Raw genomic sequence first — 16,036 nt, forward strand, 5'->3', positions numbered from 1 at the left:
CCCCGCCCCCTCCCCGCGGCGCGCGCCCCGATGTGCCCGAGGCCGGAGCAGCCACCGCCCGCGCGCCCAGGTCAGTGACCCCGCCCCTTGCGCGGAGGGGGAGACTGAGGCCTCGCGGAGGTGTTCCAGAAGCCGAGGACAAACTAAACCGGGAAAGGGGTGGGGCGGGGCCAGGGCTCAGAACCCCGTAGGCCGCCGAGTAGGTGTGTCTCCCTTTACCCCCCCCCTCCTGAGGGAGCTTGGTCTTCGTTCCTCCATCCAAGCCAGGAAGGGCGTTCCTGAGGGGGCATTGAACGTCAGCTCTAGCGGGAGCCGCCACTTTTCCTTGATTCCCGGGGAGGGGGGGGTGCTCTGGGCACCTGTGCTGGGCTTGTGGGAGGGGGGGTGGCGGGGAGGCAGATGACTGTGGCCCCGCCCTCCAGGGGCCTGCCCAGGGCAGAGCTCTAGCTGGGAGGGGTCCTGGAGGATGCTGGGAAATCCCCCCTCTCCTCTCCGCCCCTCCCCTGCCTGGGCGGGGAGGTTGCCATGGGAAACGCTCTTCCGCTCTCCCTTGGTTCCCCCCGCCGGCCCAGACCCCTGCCCCCAGCCCCATTTGGCGAGTGGCCTGGGGATGTTGTTTCGGGGAGAGGCCGGTGGGGGCAGGACGCCCTCGGGAGCTTCTAGAGCCCCTGTTTCTTTGGTGCTAGAAGCCTGATGGGGACTTAACTTGCCTTGATGTGGGAGGTGGCTGTGCTTAGCGTCAGCATTCGAACCCAGAGCACTTTTTATCGCAAGCACAGAACGCTCTTGGGGATTGCTCACCCTGCCCGACTAGTGGGCATCGCTGCCCAGCTGGAGGCCGGGGCCGAGAGGATCCAAGGGCCGGCCGGGTTGGGGGGGGATGGACCTGTTGGCCAGTGTCCCCTCCTCTTAGAGCTCTCCAGGCTCCTGCACTATTAGGGCCTCCCACAACGAGGGGCCCATGGCTCAGGATTCTCAAGGGGGCCATCCAGCGCCCTCTTGGCCTCCTCTCCATCAGACCTCGTGTTAGGGGGCTTGGCCAGAGGGAGCCCCAGAGGCTGGAGGCCTGGCTCCTAAGGGCACCTCCTCAAAGCCAAGCCTTCTTGGTTTTGGCCGGGTCCCTTCTGCGGCCCTGACTTAGGCATTCCATGTGGTATCTAGGTTTTAGTCCTTGCCAGGTTCTTGGGCCTCCCATCCTCTTGCTCCATGCTCTTCTCTGACCACACCTCTGTAGGGCGCCATGTTCTGGAAGTTTGACCTGCACACCAGCTCACACATCGACACGCTGCTGCAGAGGGACGACCTGGCCCTGGCAGAGCTTCTGGACGAGGAGGATGTGCTTCAGGAGTGTAAGGTCCTGCACCCCAAGCTGCTGGACTTCTTGCTGCGGCCGGCCCATCTGCAAGCCCTAGTGGACTGGGTCACCCGGGAGCCCCCAGCTGCTGGCGACGAGCGGCTGCGTTACAAGTGAGACCACATGCCCCACCTTCCCCATCTCTCTCTGCTTCCTGTGTAGTGGAGAAGGCCAAGGGGCACCAGATCCCACTGGTGCTGTGCCACCCTGTCGGACCACTCTCCCTCATCTCCTACCCTGCTGTTTTTCCTGCTTGTTACCTTGTGCGCCGCCTGGGTCGTTATGCATTTTTACCTGTTCTCAGACCCTGTTTCTGTGGGTGTGATTCTGAAGTGTGGGGTGCTGTACAAGGAGGGGAGCGGGGGGGGGGTCCGCCAGTTACTCCCCTTGTTTTGGTCTTCTGGATTTGTGGGCCCCCTCCCCATAAGAGAGGCATCTGTAGAATTTGGAGCTGAAGGTCAAAGACGCTTTCTTGTTTCACAAGTTGGGAACTGGAGGTTTAGAGAGGTGGCTGGGTCATGGGATTTGTTTGCGTGTAGGCAGAGCCTGGCAGCTGTCCCTGTCTCCTCCAGGTACCCCAGCGTGTCCTGTGAGATCCTGACCTCGGACATCCCCCAGATCAATGATGCTCTCGGGGAGGATGAGGCCCTTCTGGGCCGCCTCTATGGGTTCCTACAGAACAGAGCCCCCCTGAACCCCTTGCTGGCCAGTTTCTTTAGCAAAGTCATGGGGATCCTGATCAACCGAAAGACAGACCAGGTAGGTTCCTGGAGGCCTGGAGAGCTGTCTGCATCAAACTGTCATTGAATAAGCACCTGCTTGTTCTGGTACTGGGGAGATGTGGGAATGGGGAGATTTTGTGCCAGGTGCCTGCCTGTTAGGGAGCCCAAGAGGAGGTGGGAAGGGTCTCTGGAGGTGGCTGTGAGCAGGTTAATCAGCCAGTGTGGGAGCTGATGGCCTCTGACTGCATAGTCTTTGGGGAGGAGGGGCCCTGCCTTGCAAGAGGCCTGAGCTTCAGTGGGGGAAGGGGCTGGCCACCACCCCTAGTCTGAGCCAACCGTGTTTCTTTCCCTCTTCTCAGATTGTGTCCTTTCTGCGGAAGAAGGCCGACTTTGTCCCCTTGTTACTTCATCACATCGGGACGTCGGCCATCATGGATCTGCTGCTGAGGCTGCTGACCTGTGTGGAGCAGCCCCCGCTGAGGCACGAGGTCTTTAATGTGAGCGCCACCTTTCTCTTCCCCTCTTCTCTCCCCTCTTCCTCCTCTCCTCCCTTCTTCTCTGCTCTTTTTCCTTATCTTTTCTTCTCCCTTTTTCTTTCATTTGCACTCTTCACCTCTCTCTTTTCTCTCCTCTCCCCTCCGCTTTCTCCCTTCCCCTGCCCTCTTTCCCCCTTCTTCCCCCTTTTCAGCACTCAGGATTCCTCCTTGCCTGTGGGTGCCCCCTGGTGGAGTCCCACCTCTGAACCAGTAGGTGACTCATGGCACTTTTGGGGCCTGTTTCTTGCTCTCTGAGTCTGGGTCATGCTCCTTATCCTGGTATTCTGAACCTGTCTTAGCCTGGAACTGGTGATATCTTGGCCTTTCCTTACTCCTTCTCTTGTTGGTTCTTCTCCAGCCAGCCCCAGCGGATAAGGGGAGGGTCTTGGGTGGGGCGGGAGAGCCTTGGCCTCCTCCGACCAGCTCTCTCATCAGGAAGCCTCCCTCCTGGGGAGCCCCTTGAACCTCAGGTCTTGGCTCTGGGTGCAGGCCGATGTCCCTTCATGTGCTTGAGAGTCAGTGCTCCCGTTCCTGTTGAGGCTTCTCTTGCTTAACTTCTTAAGTTTTCCTGGAGCTCCTCCTCAGATTGCTGACTTGTGGAACTGGGAGCCCACTCAGCCCCCCAGATCTTCGACCACGTGAAATGTCACCCTCCTGTACCAGAGAACGAGACTCTCAACTTTTTTGTTTATTAGGGCTTAGTTGATAGGACTCATTTTTGTGGGTTGTGGTAGAGGTCTTTGGGGATCCTGACTTGTCACCGTGCAAGCTCGTTACCCAACTCTGGGACAGCTGCAGGCCAGAGGCGCATGCTGCTTGTGCATTCACCTTGGCTGCTGGTGAAACATCAACGGGCCAATGAAGCCCCGAAATCTTGTGACTACGAGGTCCATGCTTTTCTCACTTCAGACTTGTGACATATTCTTTGTTCACCTTGATTCTTAAATACTTTAGCGACGATTTAGCAGCAGTCATGTTTGAGTGATTGTAGACAGAGCGGTTTTCATGGTCACTGGTGATTGGCTGGCATGGGAGCCTCCTGCTGCTGAGAGGTGATGGATGGGTTGTTCCTGTGCTCTGTCCCCTTGTTCTTTCTGTCCTCAGCCTACATTGGGTCAAGGGACCCCCGCCCCAGCCAGCCTTGGCAACAACTCTGATCCCCTGGAGGCTTCCTGAGCCTCAGCCACAAGCATCACTGGGGCATTGGCCTGAGGGGACTTTGGCTTGAGTTCCTCTTGCTAGTCATCTGGAGCAGGCTTTGGCAGTTTGCGTTTTGTGGAGGCTGCTTCATCCTTTGCCCCCTTGGCCAACAGAGATTGCCCTTTGCTTTCGTCTTTTCAGACCTAGGTTGTCAGTCCCAGTGGCTGGATGGAGTCTTGGTCCCCAGCCATGGAAATCTCATCCTTTCTTTAAGGCCCGCTTCCAGGAAGCCTTTTCTTGTCTTTCCTCGTTCTCGTTTTCTCTTGTTTTTTCTTGTCTTCTCTTGTCTTGTGGAATTGAGAGAGAAAAAGGACCTTGGAGGTAATTAGATAGAGCCACTTCCACTAATAAGCCACTGGCCAAAGCTTCAGAGGTCATAAGTGGCTGAGGCTAGCCAGGGTTTGAGACCCAGGTTCAAGGACTCCAGATCTTAAGGGACAGTATAGTGGATGTGAACCCTGACTCGACCATTGTTGGATCACCTGTGTGCCCAAGGATGAGTGAGCACCATCTGAACCTTGGCTCCCCCATCTGTAAAATGGGGCTGAGCACTTACGTGGCCTGCACAGGCCCCCCCATTAGACGGTGGTCTCCACTGTGGCAGGAGGCAGCCCTTAGGGGCCCAGGTCCTTCCTTGTCATGGTGACCGTTACTGGTGTGTTAACGTTTTTAGAGTCTTTAATTTGTAGTGAATCTTCGAGGGGGAGAGTGGTAATTTCTCCTTTTTAAGAGGACAGGAATGCTCAGCTCTGGGGTGAATGGCTGGGTTAGAGGTGGATTGCTGCTCAGCCCAGGTCTGATTCCCAAACCCAGGATGTTTCTTTGATTTGGATCTCGTGGTGGGGAGGGGGAAGAGAGAGGGTGGATCACATTAAGCCTTTAAATGTATGAAGGTAAAGGGGGACCAGACAGCCCCTCTCAGACTTCACTGGGGTCTTTTCTTTTTTCAAGTGGCTGAATGAGGAGAGGATTGTGGAGAGGTTGGTTGACATGATCCACCCAGACCGAGATGACAGTGTGAGTTGGGGGGGAGGTGGAGGGGGGAAGGTATAGCCAGGAGTGGGGAGGGGTCCTCATGACTCCTCACACCTCTTGTTCTGTCTCATCTCAGCAACACTCCAATGCATCTCAGTCCCTGTGTGACATTGTCCGTCTGAGCCGGGAGCAGATGATTCACATCCAGGACAGTGCCGAGCCTGATCAGCTGCTGTCCACGCTGGAGAAGTGAGTGGCCTGGGGGGCTGCTGCTGGGCATCCCTGGAGCCTGCCATCCATTCACTTCCCTGCCCCTGTCCTGGGCATTCCCAGCAGGCCCTCAGTGCATCCCTGCCCCCATTCAGGCAGGAGACCATCGAGCACCTCCTCAGCAACATGTTCCAGGGGGACCAGAATGAGTCCGTGATCGTCAATGGAATCCAGGTCATATTGACCCTTTTGGAACCTCGAAGGCCGAGGTGAGGGCTTGGTGTCCTTCCCAGGGAAAGGGGAGTGCAGAGATTCAAGCCTGACTTGAGGCCTAACAGGAATAGGGCACCAAGAGTTCTGCATTTGATTTCTCACTCAGAGCATGATCCCCAAGCAGGGCCATTTTCCCTGCTCTTTAGGACGGGGGCATTGGTGTGCCCAAGTGCTCCTCTGGTTCATTCTTTTCTGGGCCTGTCTCGGTCTCCCTCTCCATTCCTCCTGGAGGTCTGGGTGGGGAATACCTGAAAGAAGCAGGACAGGGGACTTCCTTTTGATGAAGCCTTCCATTGACCTGCAGGGCAGAACCAGGTGTGGGCAGCTTCTCGTGCAATGTGGATGGTCAGCTGGAGCTGGTGCCCCCAGGGGGCCCCGAGAGCCCCCCGCCTAGCCAGGCCAACCTGGGGACGCTGAGAGCCCTGAGGCAGTGGCTTGCCCACTTCCACCAGCTGCTCCTGGAGCCCCCCACAGTGAGCCAAACACCGGGGCCTGGGGGGCAGGGCACCGGGGGGGGGGGGCGCTCCTTCCTCCTCGCAGGTGAGGGGCCCAGTCCGACTCTCTGCAAGGTCCTTTCTGGCTCTAACATTCTATGATCTATGATTAGAATCACAGAATTTCAGAGTTGGAAGGGACCTCAGTGCTTCCGCGGACAGCGAGCGAGTGAGAGAGCGCGAGAGCGAGCGAGATGGCCTTCCCCACTGGTCCAGGAAGCCTGCCACTGCTGTGGAGTTGGGTGTAGGAGTGGGGGAGGGGGGTGGCCCACTAGCCTAGGGAAGCCTGGACATCAGGCCAAGGACCCTCTGGTCTTCCCACCTTTTAGCAGGAGACTCTGCGCACGACCTGGGGGAGCCTGCAGCCCCCGCTGGGCAATACTCGGCTGCATGTGGTGAAGCTCTTGGCCAGTGCCCTGAGCGCCAACAATGCGGCTTTGACAGGAGAGCTCCTGGGGATGGACACGCTGAACGCCATGCTGGTGAGACGCACCCCCCCCCCCCCTTGCAGGGCAGGTAGGCAGTGGTAGGGGGGACCATGAGGCCTGCTCGGCCTCACCCCACCTTACTCTGCCCTCAACACCCTTACTTCTCCCTTTTCCCCCCTCTCCAGGACCTCTTTTTTACCTATGTCTTCAATAACTTTCTGCATTCTCAAGTGGAGACGTGGGTGAGCAGCGTGTTGAGTGCTGCGGCAGCAGCTGGAGAGGATGGGCCGGAGCCCCCAGCACCGAATCCTGCGGTCAGACACGTAAGCATGAGGCCAGGGCTCTCTTCCGGGGTGCAGAAGTCTGCACCCTTTCCCATCATGGAGGCCCCCAGCCACTCCACTGGGAATGGTCTTGCAGCTCCTGGTTCTAATCTCTGAGATCTGGAGTGATCCATCACATGGTGATGAGGCACCTTTGTTTTTTCTGTCCCAGTGGTGATTCCTAGTCCTAAAAGTGAGATGCGGCTACAGGGCTTAGTGGAGTCCTGAGTTCAGATCCTGCCCCTGACACTCTGGCTGTGTGACCCTGAGCAGGTTGCTTCATTGATGCCTGGGGAGGCACTCTTAGCGTTTGTGAACAGAAAGTGTCCATTAAGTGCTAGCCTTCATCATTCCTAGAATGACCATCATTTCCATGTTAAACCAGAATGGTCATCAGGATGGCGTAATGCTCGTTGGCCTCTAGGCTGGAGCTTTTACAGCTCTTGGCATCTCATCTGACAGGCAGGAGATGGGGTCTCCGAGGTGGCAGGCCCTCCTGGTAGACTCTTGCCACCCCAGGCCACTGACTGCCAGCTCCCTTCCATAACTCCACCTCTCTTGGGCTGGCTGCTCTCTCTGGCCCCCCCTTTGGTCACTCCCAAGCCTCTCCCACCTTGATTGTTTGTGATGAGGGCGCCAGGGTGCCTCCCAGTGTAGCTGTTGCAATACCTGGTAGTAAGGAGTAGAGCTAGGAATGAAGCACTGGTCTGGTGGGGTCTAGCGGCCTCGCTGTACTGATTCTTACAGGTTTTAGTGGGTTTTTTTCATTTTCAGCATTTCTCTTCTTGGTGATCTCCTTCCCCATCCCCTCTTCCTGCACTGGTTTCATCTGCACTTTAGCCTGGGCCCCTGTGTAGGCGGGGAGAGGGTGGGGGGAGGCCGCTCCTGTCTGCTCCCTGCCAGGCCCTCGGAGTCCCAGACTGTTGCCGGCCTTCCCCTTCCTGTCTCGGCTTCCCCAACCTTGCTTGTTATTTCCCTCCCTTTCTCTCCCCAACCCCAGTCTCCCCTTCTTTCCTGCAGTTGCTCCAAAAATGCCGACTGGTAGAGAGGATTTTGGGCGCTTGGGAAGAGAATGACAGAACGCAGTGAGTGACGGGGGGTGGGTTGGTCTGACCCCTTTTCTGGCTTTCTAGCGGGGATGGAGGCGCGGAGCTGAGTGGCCTGTCTGTCCCCAGGTCAGAGGGTGGCCGGAGGAAAGGTTACATGGGCCACCTGACGCGCATTGCCAACGCAGTGGTGCAGAGTGCTGAGAAGGGCCCCAATGCCGCGCTGGTGGGGCAGCTGCTTCGAGGTGAGGCCTGGCCTGAGCAGGGTGGGGAGGCTCGAGGGGGTGGCCTGGCCCTGCCTGCGCTCAGTGTCCCGTCTTCCCTCTCTATCCCCCATGGAGCAGAGTTACTGGGGGAGCAGCAGCAGCTGTGGGAGAAGTTCGTGTCAGGGCCTCTGTCTGAGACCAACCAGAAGAATATGGTGGACCTGGTGAGACTGGGGTTGGGGGGCCCCCCATCCCTGTGCCAGGCCTTCTGGAGGGGCTTCTGACCGAGGTCCCGACGGACACCCCTTCTTTGTTCTCCTCCCTGTGCCCAGGTCAGCCCCCACAATCTCCACTCCAGTGACGATGAGGACGAGCGCCCGAAGGGTTTCAGCTTTCCCCAGGAGGCTGTGCTGCAGCAGGTGGGGTAGGGTTCCCCACTCCCCCTGGCCAGAGAACCCCTTTTCCCTTTTGCCGGTGTCCGGGCTTAGGAGGGCCTTTGGGGAGGATAGTGAGGCTAGGCCTGCAAGGGAAGCAGTGGTGGGGTGGGGCGGGCAGGACCTTGACTGGTCTCCAAGGCCGAGTCAGGAGGCTGGCAGGTCCTCAGCCTGGGCCTGTGGCCAGGGCCCTCGGTAAATGGTGTCTTGGGCCCTTCTTGCCCGCAGGCTTTCATGGACTTTCAGATGCAGCAGATGACCTCGGCCTTCGTGGAACATTTTGGTTTCAATGATGAAGAATTTGGGGAACAGGAGGAGAATGTGAAGTGAGTGTTCCTCAAGACTTTGGGCAGTGCTCTGGCCTCCTTCCCTCCCCAAAGAGGGCGTTGACACCATGTCCTCAAGGCCTCCCCCGTGGGGTGAGCCACAGACCTGGCCCTTGTTGCCGCTGTTCGGGAAGCTCCCCCCCTCCAAGGAGCTCTCTGGGTGTCTAGGCAGGGAGGGACATCTAGGGAGAGAACACTCATTTATCAGTCACTTATAGGGGGCCAGGCTCTGAGAATGAAGGGCAGTGGCAGGTGCTTGGCATGCCTTTGCTCAGGCTTTCTGGGTGCCCCAGGTTCAAGGCTAGGGAGTGGAGCTTTCCCTTTGGGTCACGAGAAGTAGGGAGGTGTCACGGTAGAGGTTGGGCAGGATGGTGAGAAGCTACTCAGGGCAGGTGGGGTGCTAGGCCATGAGGAGGCCACTGGTGGTTTCTGATCCCCTCTCCAGGTGCCCCTAATCTCAGAGATCCTGGGGAGCTCCTGACAGGACAATCTGCCTTGTGCCCCGGCCTACTTGTAGGCCGGGGGAGGCACGGGGGGGAGGCCAGGAAAAGGGGACTCTCTTGAACCTTGTTCTGGCCTCTCTCCTGTAGTGCCCCCTTTGACAAGACAGCCAGTATCACCTTTTCCCTCAGCGCAGACGATGATAGCGTGAGTGTCAACCCTGTCCAGGCAGAGCTGGGAGCTGGACATTGGTCACTGGGGGGATGGCTTGGTCTCAGGGCACCAATGGGGTTGGGAGGGGAGGTGACAGGTGGGGGACAGGTGTTCTGTGGCATGATGAGGAGCCCAGGCCCTCCCCTCTTGCCTGGGCGGCTTTCGAGCCTCATCTTTTCCTGCCCTGAAAATCCCAAAGTAGGTATCTCCAAGCCGGCCACTTGATTGGTATTTCTTCTGACTGTGTGGCCTGGGCTAGGGCTGGCCTCCAACCCTTCTGAGCCTAGGGGCTTTTGGATGGTGGGCAGGGGCTGGATGAGAGCCAGCTCTGCCCACTGTCCCCTAGCCCAATGCCAGCCTATTTGAGCTCTGCTGCAAGGAGCGGCTCCATCAGTTTGATGAGGATGACGAGGAAGGCCTGGGGTCGGGGGACTCAGATGGGGAGGATGCCATCTGGCAGGATGGACAGTGGGCCCAGGCCCGCAGTGTGCGGTGAGTGAGGCCAGGAGGGCCTGCTTGGACTGGCTGTTTCTCAAGGGATGGTCCCAGCTCTGATGTCCATCATTTTGGTTTTTTCTGGCCTTAGGAGCGGAGGCAGTGCAGACAGCGAGGAGGAGGATGAGGAAGAAGAAGAGGAGGAGGAGGAGGAAGTAGAAGTCAATGGGACCATGGAAGGGCTTGGCCCCCTCTCTTTTAACTTCTCCAACCCAGAGCCACCTGGGATGCCTGCCCAAGGTAATGGATCCCTGGGAATTCTATGTCTCAAGGGTCTCAATTGTTCAAACGCTTGGATTTGTCCTTCTATCTGGTCTGGTTCTCAGAGAGACATAACACCCTCTGTCTGCCCTCTAGGGGATTATAGTCTGATAGGGCTGGGGTATGAGGAAACTGAGTGATCTGGCTAAAGGGCTCAGGGGTGGCCCCTTAGAAGGGAGAAGGGGGCCGGCTCAGGGCACTGGTCAGCCAGGCTAGCCGCTGTCCAGGACAGTGCTGAAGTACAGGGGAAGGTAGAAGTTGGCATCTCTCTGGTGGAGCCTGGGAGGAAGCCCCGAGTCCAGGAGTGGGGGTAGAATGGGCAAGGTGATTAGTGGATGTCGGAGGCCCTTGGAGGCCATGCCCTGGCTGTCCTTATGAGGTTGGGCTCCTCGCACCCATGTCTGTTTTGTCTACAGGGCCGAGAAAGCAGATTCTCTCTGACTCTGTGCCTATCAGTGCCTCTGTGGACTCGTCCCTGGGTCCCCTAGCCTCCCCTGGCCCCTCCTGTGGCCGTGCTCAGGATGCTGACACCCCCTTTGACAGGTGAGTCCCACATGAGGACTTTGCAGCCTCCCAGCTTTGGGGACTTGCCCTGTCCTGGCAGAGCCGTGTCCTCAGGACCCCCTGTCCCCTCCCCTTGCAGGGCAAAGGACCCCACCCCACCAATCACTGCAGGAGCACCTCAGGAATCGACAGAAGCCAGTGTATTGGCCTGCCGCCACCAAGGTGACCAAGGTCTTCCCTTTCCTCTGGTCAGTGGGCTGGGGTGTATAGCCTCTGAGGTCTGGGCGGCAAGGGACTCCAACTCCTAAGGTTTCTGACAACTAGTAGATTGGTGGTCCTCTGAAGATCCTGAAGCCCCCTGTTGCTCCTGCCCCCTTCTTCTGCAGCTGCCAGGCAGACCCCAGCTACTCTCAGTGAGACGCACGATCTTCCAAGACCCTCCTGCCGGGACAGGTGAGGAAGTATGGCTGTGGAGGGGGTTGAGGCACCAGGCCTGGGCTCTCCTGGGGGAAGGCTCGGGGCCCTGCTCTCCCTCTCTCCAGGCTGCTGTTTCTGGGTCCCTTGGCTCTCCCCAGAAGCCCCTTCCCCTCCCAGCTTTGGTCTCAGCCTGCTTCCTGAATGTCTGAAAGAAAGTTAGCATTAACATGTAAAGGGTTTCAGTCTCTGTAAAGGACTCTCTACCCATCATACCCTTCTGGGAGGTAGGGGCTGTTATTCTTCGCATCGTACAGGTGAATGACACACCCAGGGTCACATTGTTAGGAAGTGTCTGGAACTCAGTTCCTCCTGACTCCAGGCCCTGTGCTAGCCACTGTTCCTAGCCTGCAGTGAGCCTGGGATTCCCATGATGCACCAGGCATCAACTTGGCTGACAGCCCACAGGCCCAGCATGGGGTTTACTTTGTTGTGGAATGGTGGCATTGAATGAGAGTCTGGGGGGAGTAGGGAGAACTGGCTATGGAACAAAGTCTTCTGTCTGCTCAGTGACCTGCCAGTGCTGCCCAATGGTCCTGCCCTAGGGGGGGCCCCGCCCTCTCCAAACACCAAGTAAGTACCAGCAATGGGAAGGGGGGGGGGCAGAGTGGAGGGGAGGTAAGGGTAGGACCCTCTGATTTTAATCCATGTTTTTTTTTTTTTAAACACCAGATAACCTGTCCTGTGGGGGTCGTCATCCTACAGACTACTGCTCTTGGCTGTCCTGTCCACGTCAACACCACCACCCCCTATGTTGTGTGTCAACCCTCTTCCTGTCCTTTCCCTTCGGATCTTCCTGGATTCCTGAGGAGAGCAGGCTGGCAATGGAGACCCACACATAGCTCTGCCCCCTGAACCTGGCAGGTGTGTGGGCAGGGAGAGGTTAGCCTGGATCCCCACCTGCCCCTCCCTCCAGCCGTGTTTGCACTGAATACATGGGGAGTGTTGACTCCTGAGGGATTGAGGGATGTAGATGCATTCTCTCTTCTCTAGATACTGGAGTTTTAATAGCAGCTGAGAAAGGGGTGGGAGTGAGGAAATTTGAGGGAATCCGACAAGAAATAAAGCAGGTATTCTGTGCCCACCGCAACTCTGTAGGGCAGCCCAGGCCTTGGAGGCTTGAAGGTGGTGCCAGAGAGAAGATTGTGCCTTGCCTTGTGGGACGGGGTGGCAGCCCTCACCCCTCCCAGCCCCCCCCCATTGTCTTGGGTGGGGGTGCTTTTCTTGCTGCCTCCAAGGACTCCGGGGGAATTTGGGATGAGGGTATGCTCCAAGTTTCTGGGGCTTTGGCCCTAGCCGCCAAGTGGCCTTGTTCCTCCTTGCCTGGCCTGTGTGTTAAGGCTAAGCTGTTTTTCATATTCCTGACCTGAATAAAGATTTAAAAAGGTTCTTGTTTGTTTTTGTTTTGTAGGCCAGGAGGGTATGTCAGGGGCTAGGGGAGCAGAGTAGGAGCCCCTCACATTGAGAAGGCAGCGCAGCCCAAGCCCCTAGGTCTGAGGCCTAGAAGGAGCCTTGGTGCCCTCTACCTAACCCTCAAGAGCTGTGAGCTGAGATTGGTCAGGAAATGATGCCATAGGGTGTTTCGTAGGGATAGAGACCTGAGTGGTGCAGCTGGACAAGGTGGAGCTGGTGCCTTCATTTGTACTCTGCCTCTGCTTACAAAATGGAAACCCAGAAGCCTTCCTAGGGAGGTGGTGGGAGGAGAGAGTGAAGAAAGGGCAGCCAGGCCCTGCCCTGGCTGAGGCTGGAGGGAGCAAAAGGAGGTCAGAGAGCCAATGATGGCACAACCTTGGGCTCCTTTGGTGGGTCCACTCCCCAGAGCATTGGCCTCTCTCTCTGTTTTCGGCAGACCCAGCAGGAGGAAGTTTTGGTGCCAGACTGACCTGGGATGGGCATGGGGCACTGGGGAGGCAGTAACTACCTGGGTGGGGTGTGCTGATGGGGTGGAAATGGCAACAGTACCTCACCGTACAAACGTATTGTAGAGCTGGGCAGAAATGAAGTTCATCCAGGGCACAAAACACCGAGAGTCTTGGGGAAGTGGAAAGGAGACGCCCTGGTAGTAACAACTGAAGCAACAAAGAGTAAACTACATGGTACTGGCCAAAGACTTGGGGTGGCAATCTGGTTCAAAATAGACAAGTGTGATGTCAACTCAGAACTGCTACTGTGAAGGCTCAGCATTCAACCGGAGCTGCTTTAGGTGAGCGTCCAGCAGACTCCTGTAGACTCCATGACAGGCCCCAAAGGTGGAATCAAGGTGGAGGCCACGTCCTGAGTCAAATAAGGAAAGAAATAAGGAGCAGCTCTGGGAAGAGGGAGAGTTGGCCAAATGGGGTAGGGGCTGCAGGTTACTGTGGGCTGTATGATAATGCGAAGGTACAAAGTTGTCATAAGCAAAGCCAATGCGGTTCTTAAATGTGAAGAGGAAGTCTACTGGGGGAGAAACCTTGGCAGAATGTTTTTATGATAAAGGTTTGGTGTTCTAAACCAGGGCTTAAACTTCCGCTTGAACCCGGTCACAGCTTCTTCAATCGGGGGTCAAGACGCCGCCCACCCCGCCATTGAAGAAGTGCTGTTCTAGAAAATATGAGGAGTGGATTCAAATATAGAGGAATAAGCCATTTCCCAATGGATAAACTGTTGAAAGACAGGTGGTATCCAAGGAAGAAATCTTTGGAATACTGTTTTTGAAATGCTCCAAACTGGTAATTGGAAAGTGCCCATTAAGACAGCGAGGTTCTACCTCAACTGAGCAAATTGGCGAACATGACAAGGAAGAGCGTCTTTGCAGCAGCTGTGGGGCGAGGTGGACCTGTGATTGGAATGCCACGGTGGAGCCTGATGTGGAGCAGTGCTGCAAAACCTTTGGCCCAACGATACCTTTACCAGGCCTGGACTCCAAAGACAATGCTTGCCACCGAGTCCGACACGTGGTAGGTATTCAATCGATGCTTATCGACTGACTGAAAAAGACCCATATGTACTGTCACGTCCAGCTATTCGTGACCATGTTTGGGGTTTTCTTGGCAGAGATACTGGAGCCAATTCCTTCTCTAGCTCATTTTACAGATGAGGAAAGTGAGGCAAATGGTGAAGTGATTTGCCCAGGCGCACACAGTTAGTGTCTAGGGTCAGATCTGAACTCGGGTCTTCCTGACTCCAGGTCTGAGGCTCTATCTAGCTGCTGTCAAAAAAGAAACAAAAAACAGCAGCTTGTTTTGTTGTAGCAAAGAACTAGAACCAGAGGGAATAAATAGCCATCGATTGGGAAACGGCCGAACAGCTGGTGGTATATCAATCTAGTGGGATATTGTTGCTCCATACTTGGTGACAAGAGGGACCGTTTCAGGGAAGCCTTGAATGAAGTGAGCAGGACCAGCAGAACGCCATTGAAAAAGAGATGCTTTTGAAAGGCCAGGGTCGGTGGAAGGACCAACCAACATGAGCAGCTGGAGGGTAAAGGGAGCTGCCCGCCTCCTAACAGAGGCCAGGAACTTACAATGCCTGAGGAGACATAAATTTTTGGTCATGCAGGTTCGTTTTGTGTCAAATACCGTGTGCTAAGGGCTGGGATACAAATTAAAAGACAGTCTCTGCCCTCAAGGAGCTTATAATCCAATGGGGGAAGACAACCAAAAAAGCTGAAAAGGCAAGGAGGAGTCACCGGAGAGTACCATTGTGTGTGGGGGGACGAGGGGGGTTGATAATTATGGAGGTGAAGCCGAGCAGACAGAGCCGTTAATGGAAAAATGAAGTGAGTTGAGTAAGTCTGAGTCCTGTGTAAAGGGGGCCTTGGGAGGAGCTCAAAGCTCTGCCCTCCAATCAGGGTAGAGGCCATGGAGGCCTCTGAGAAGCCCTTGCACCCTAAAGCTGAGTCCTCATGTCCAAGAGGCCGAGATTTCAGGGGAGGAACTTAACTCGTCTATGCGTTACGGGTTTTGTTTCTCAGTTTTTAATCAGGGGAATGGGTGAGGGGGCTGGTGATAATGTTACCAAAGAAGGAGGGTCATGGAAGTATTCAGGAAAGAAAATGCACAGAATGGCCCTGAGAGAAACAGACAAGCTGGACAGCCTTGAGGGTAACCTGATTCAGTCAGTCAGTGAACATTAAGAGGCTCCCTAGCGCAGGGCCAGGCACCGGGGATGCAAGGAGGCAGGCCTTGGCCTCAAAGAGCTTACAGTCTAATGGAGGAAGGCAGAGGCAGGTGAGACACCTCAAAGCAGTCCATGCAGCTGGCTAGCCTGGGCTCCTCCCTTTAAGGGAGGTCTGGGAGCTCCTAGCTCCACCCTCCAATTAGAGGGGCCAATCAGAGAGCCCTAACAAGGCAGGTGTGAGGACCCTGGCTCCAGCAGGATGGTGAGGTTCCCAGGTTCCAATGGTCCAAGCCTGAAGTCATGAGGATTAGAACCTGGCTCTGACTCTGAGGTTAGTGAATTAAGAGCATTTCCATACACAGCAGAACACAAAACCAGGGGTCTATGGGAAACCTGGGATCTTCATTTCATGCTGCTTGTGTTGGGGGGGAAATCCCAGGTGTTTAATACATTCTACAGGTTACTTTCAGCACTGTCCTGCTTGCGTTTGCTTCATGCTCAACTCCATTCTATTCTCTTCTGTGCACTTAAAAAACCAAAAGCCAACGTGTTTTAATGACCCTCCTTTTTTCCATCGTTATTGCGAACCTTCCCAACTCCCCCCAGTTACTGAAAGGGGGCCATCCCTCCCATTTCCTTCTTTTTTTTTTTTTTTAACAAATTGGCACAGTCGAGTGAAGCAGATCTAGACAGTGGCCGTGTCCTGTATCCATCAACTCTCTGTTGGGGGCGGGGAGGGGGGTAGGGGGCATTCGGGGAATAACTTCCTTTATCCTAGGTCTTCTGGAGAAGGGCTGGTCCTTGCTTTGATGCAAGTTCTAGAGCCTTGGGAAGTTATATTTCTTTATAAAGTTGTCCTTACATAAATTCTTCTCCTTATTCTGCTGACTTCAGTCTATGTCGTCTCGCAGTAGCCAGGAGTCTCTGAAATCATGTTTTTCATCATTTTTTATGGTATAGTGGTTATAATAATTATGTAATTATGGTGCATGTATTATAATATTCATATATCGGTTTTGTTCA

General features: G+C 55.7%; 1 protein-coding gene across 4 annotated transcripts; it reads left to right on the top strand.

The window, feature by feature from the left end:
• The first annotated feature begins 6 nt into the window (after positions 1–6).
• PPP6R1 (protein phosphatase 6 regulatory subunit 1) lies at positions 7–12,304 on the top strand. Of its 4 annotated transcripts, none has more exons than XM_036745878.1 (23): positions 7–70; positions 1,235–1,467; positions 1,927–2,113; positions 2,436–2,573; positions 4,764–4,829; positions 4,924–5,036; positions 5,153–5,266; positions 5,575–5,743; positions 6,094–6,246; positions 6,378–6,515; positions 7,536–7,600; positions 7,691–7,806; positions 7,906–7,991; positions 8,100–8,186; positions 8,430–8,527; positions 9,118–9,175; positions 9,528–9,673; positions 9,768–9,916; positions 10,354–10,480; positions 10,581–10,663; positions 10,828–10,894; positions 11,426–11,488; positions 11,588–12,304. In XM_036745878.1, the coding sequence occupies exons 2-23, from the start codon at positions 1,241–1,243 to the stop codon at positions 11,589–11,591; spliced, it is 2,454 nt and encodes an 817-aa protein (XP_036601773.1). In that variant the 5' UTR covers positions 7–70; positions 1,235–1,240; the 3' UTR covers positions 11,592–12,304. The 4 variants fall into 4 exon arrangements, with proteins under 4 accessions (XP_036601773.1, XP_036601774.1, XP_036601771.1 ...); XM_036745879.1 differs by having other exon boundaries at positions 6,097–6,246; XM_036745876.1 differs by having other exon boundaries at positions 13–70; positions 10,581–10,672.
• Positions 12,305–16,036: the final 3,732 nt, after the last annotated feature.

The sequence above is a fragment of the Trichosurus vulpecula genome, chromosome 2 (assembly GCF_011100635.1).
Source record: "Trichosurus vulpecula isolate mTriVul1 chromosome 2, mTriVul1.pri, whole genome shotgun sequence".
Taxonomy (NCBI): Eukaryota; Metazoa; Chordata; class Mammalia; order Diprotodontia; family Phalangeridae; genus Trichosurus; species Trichosurus vulpecula.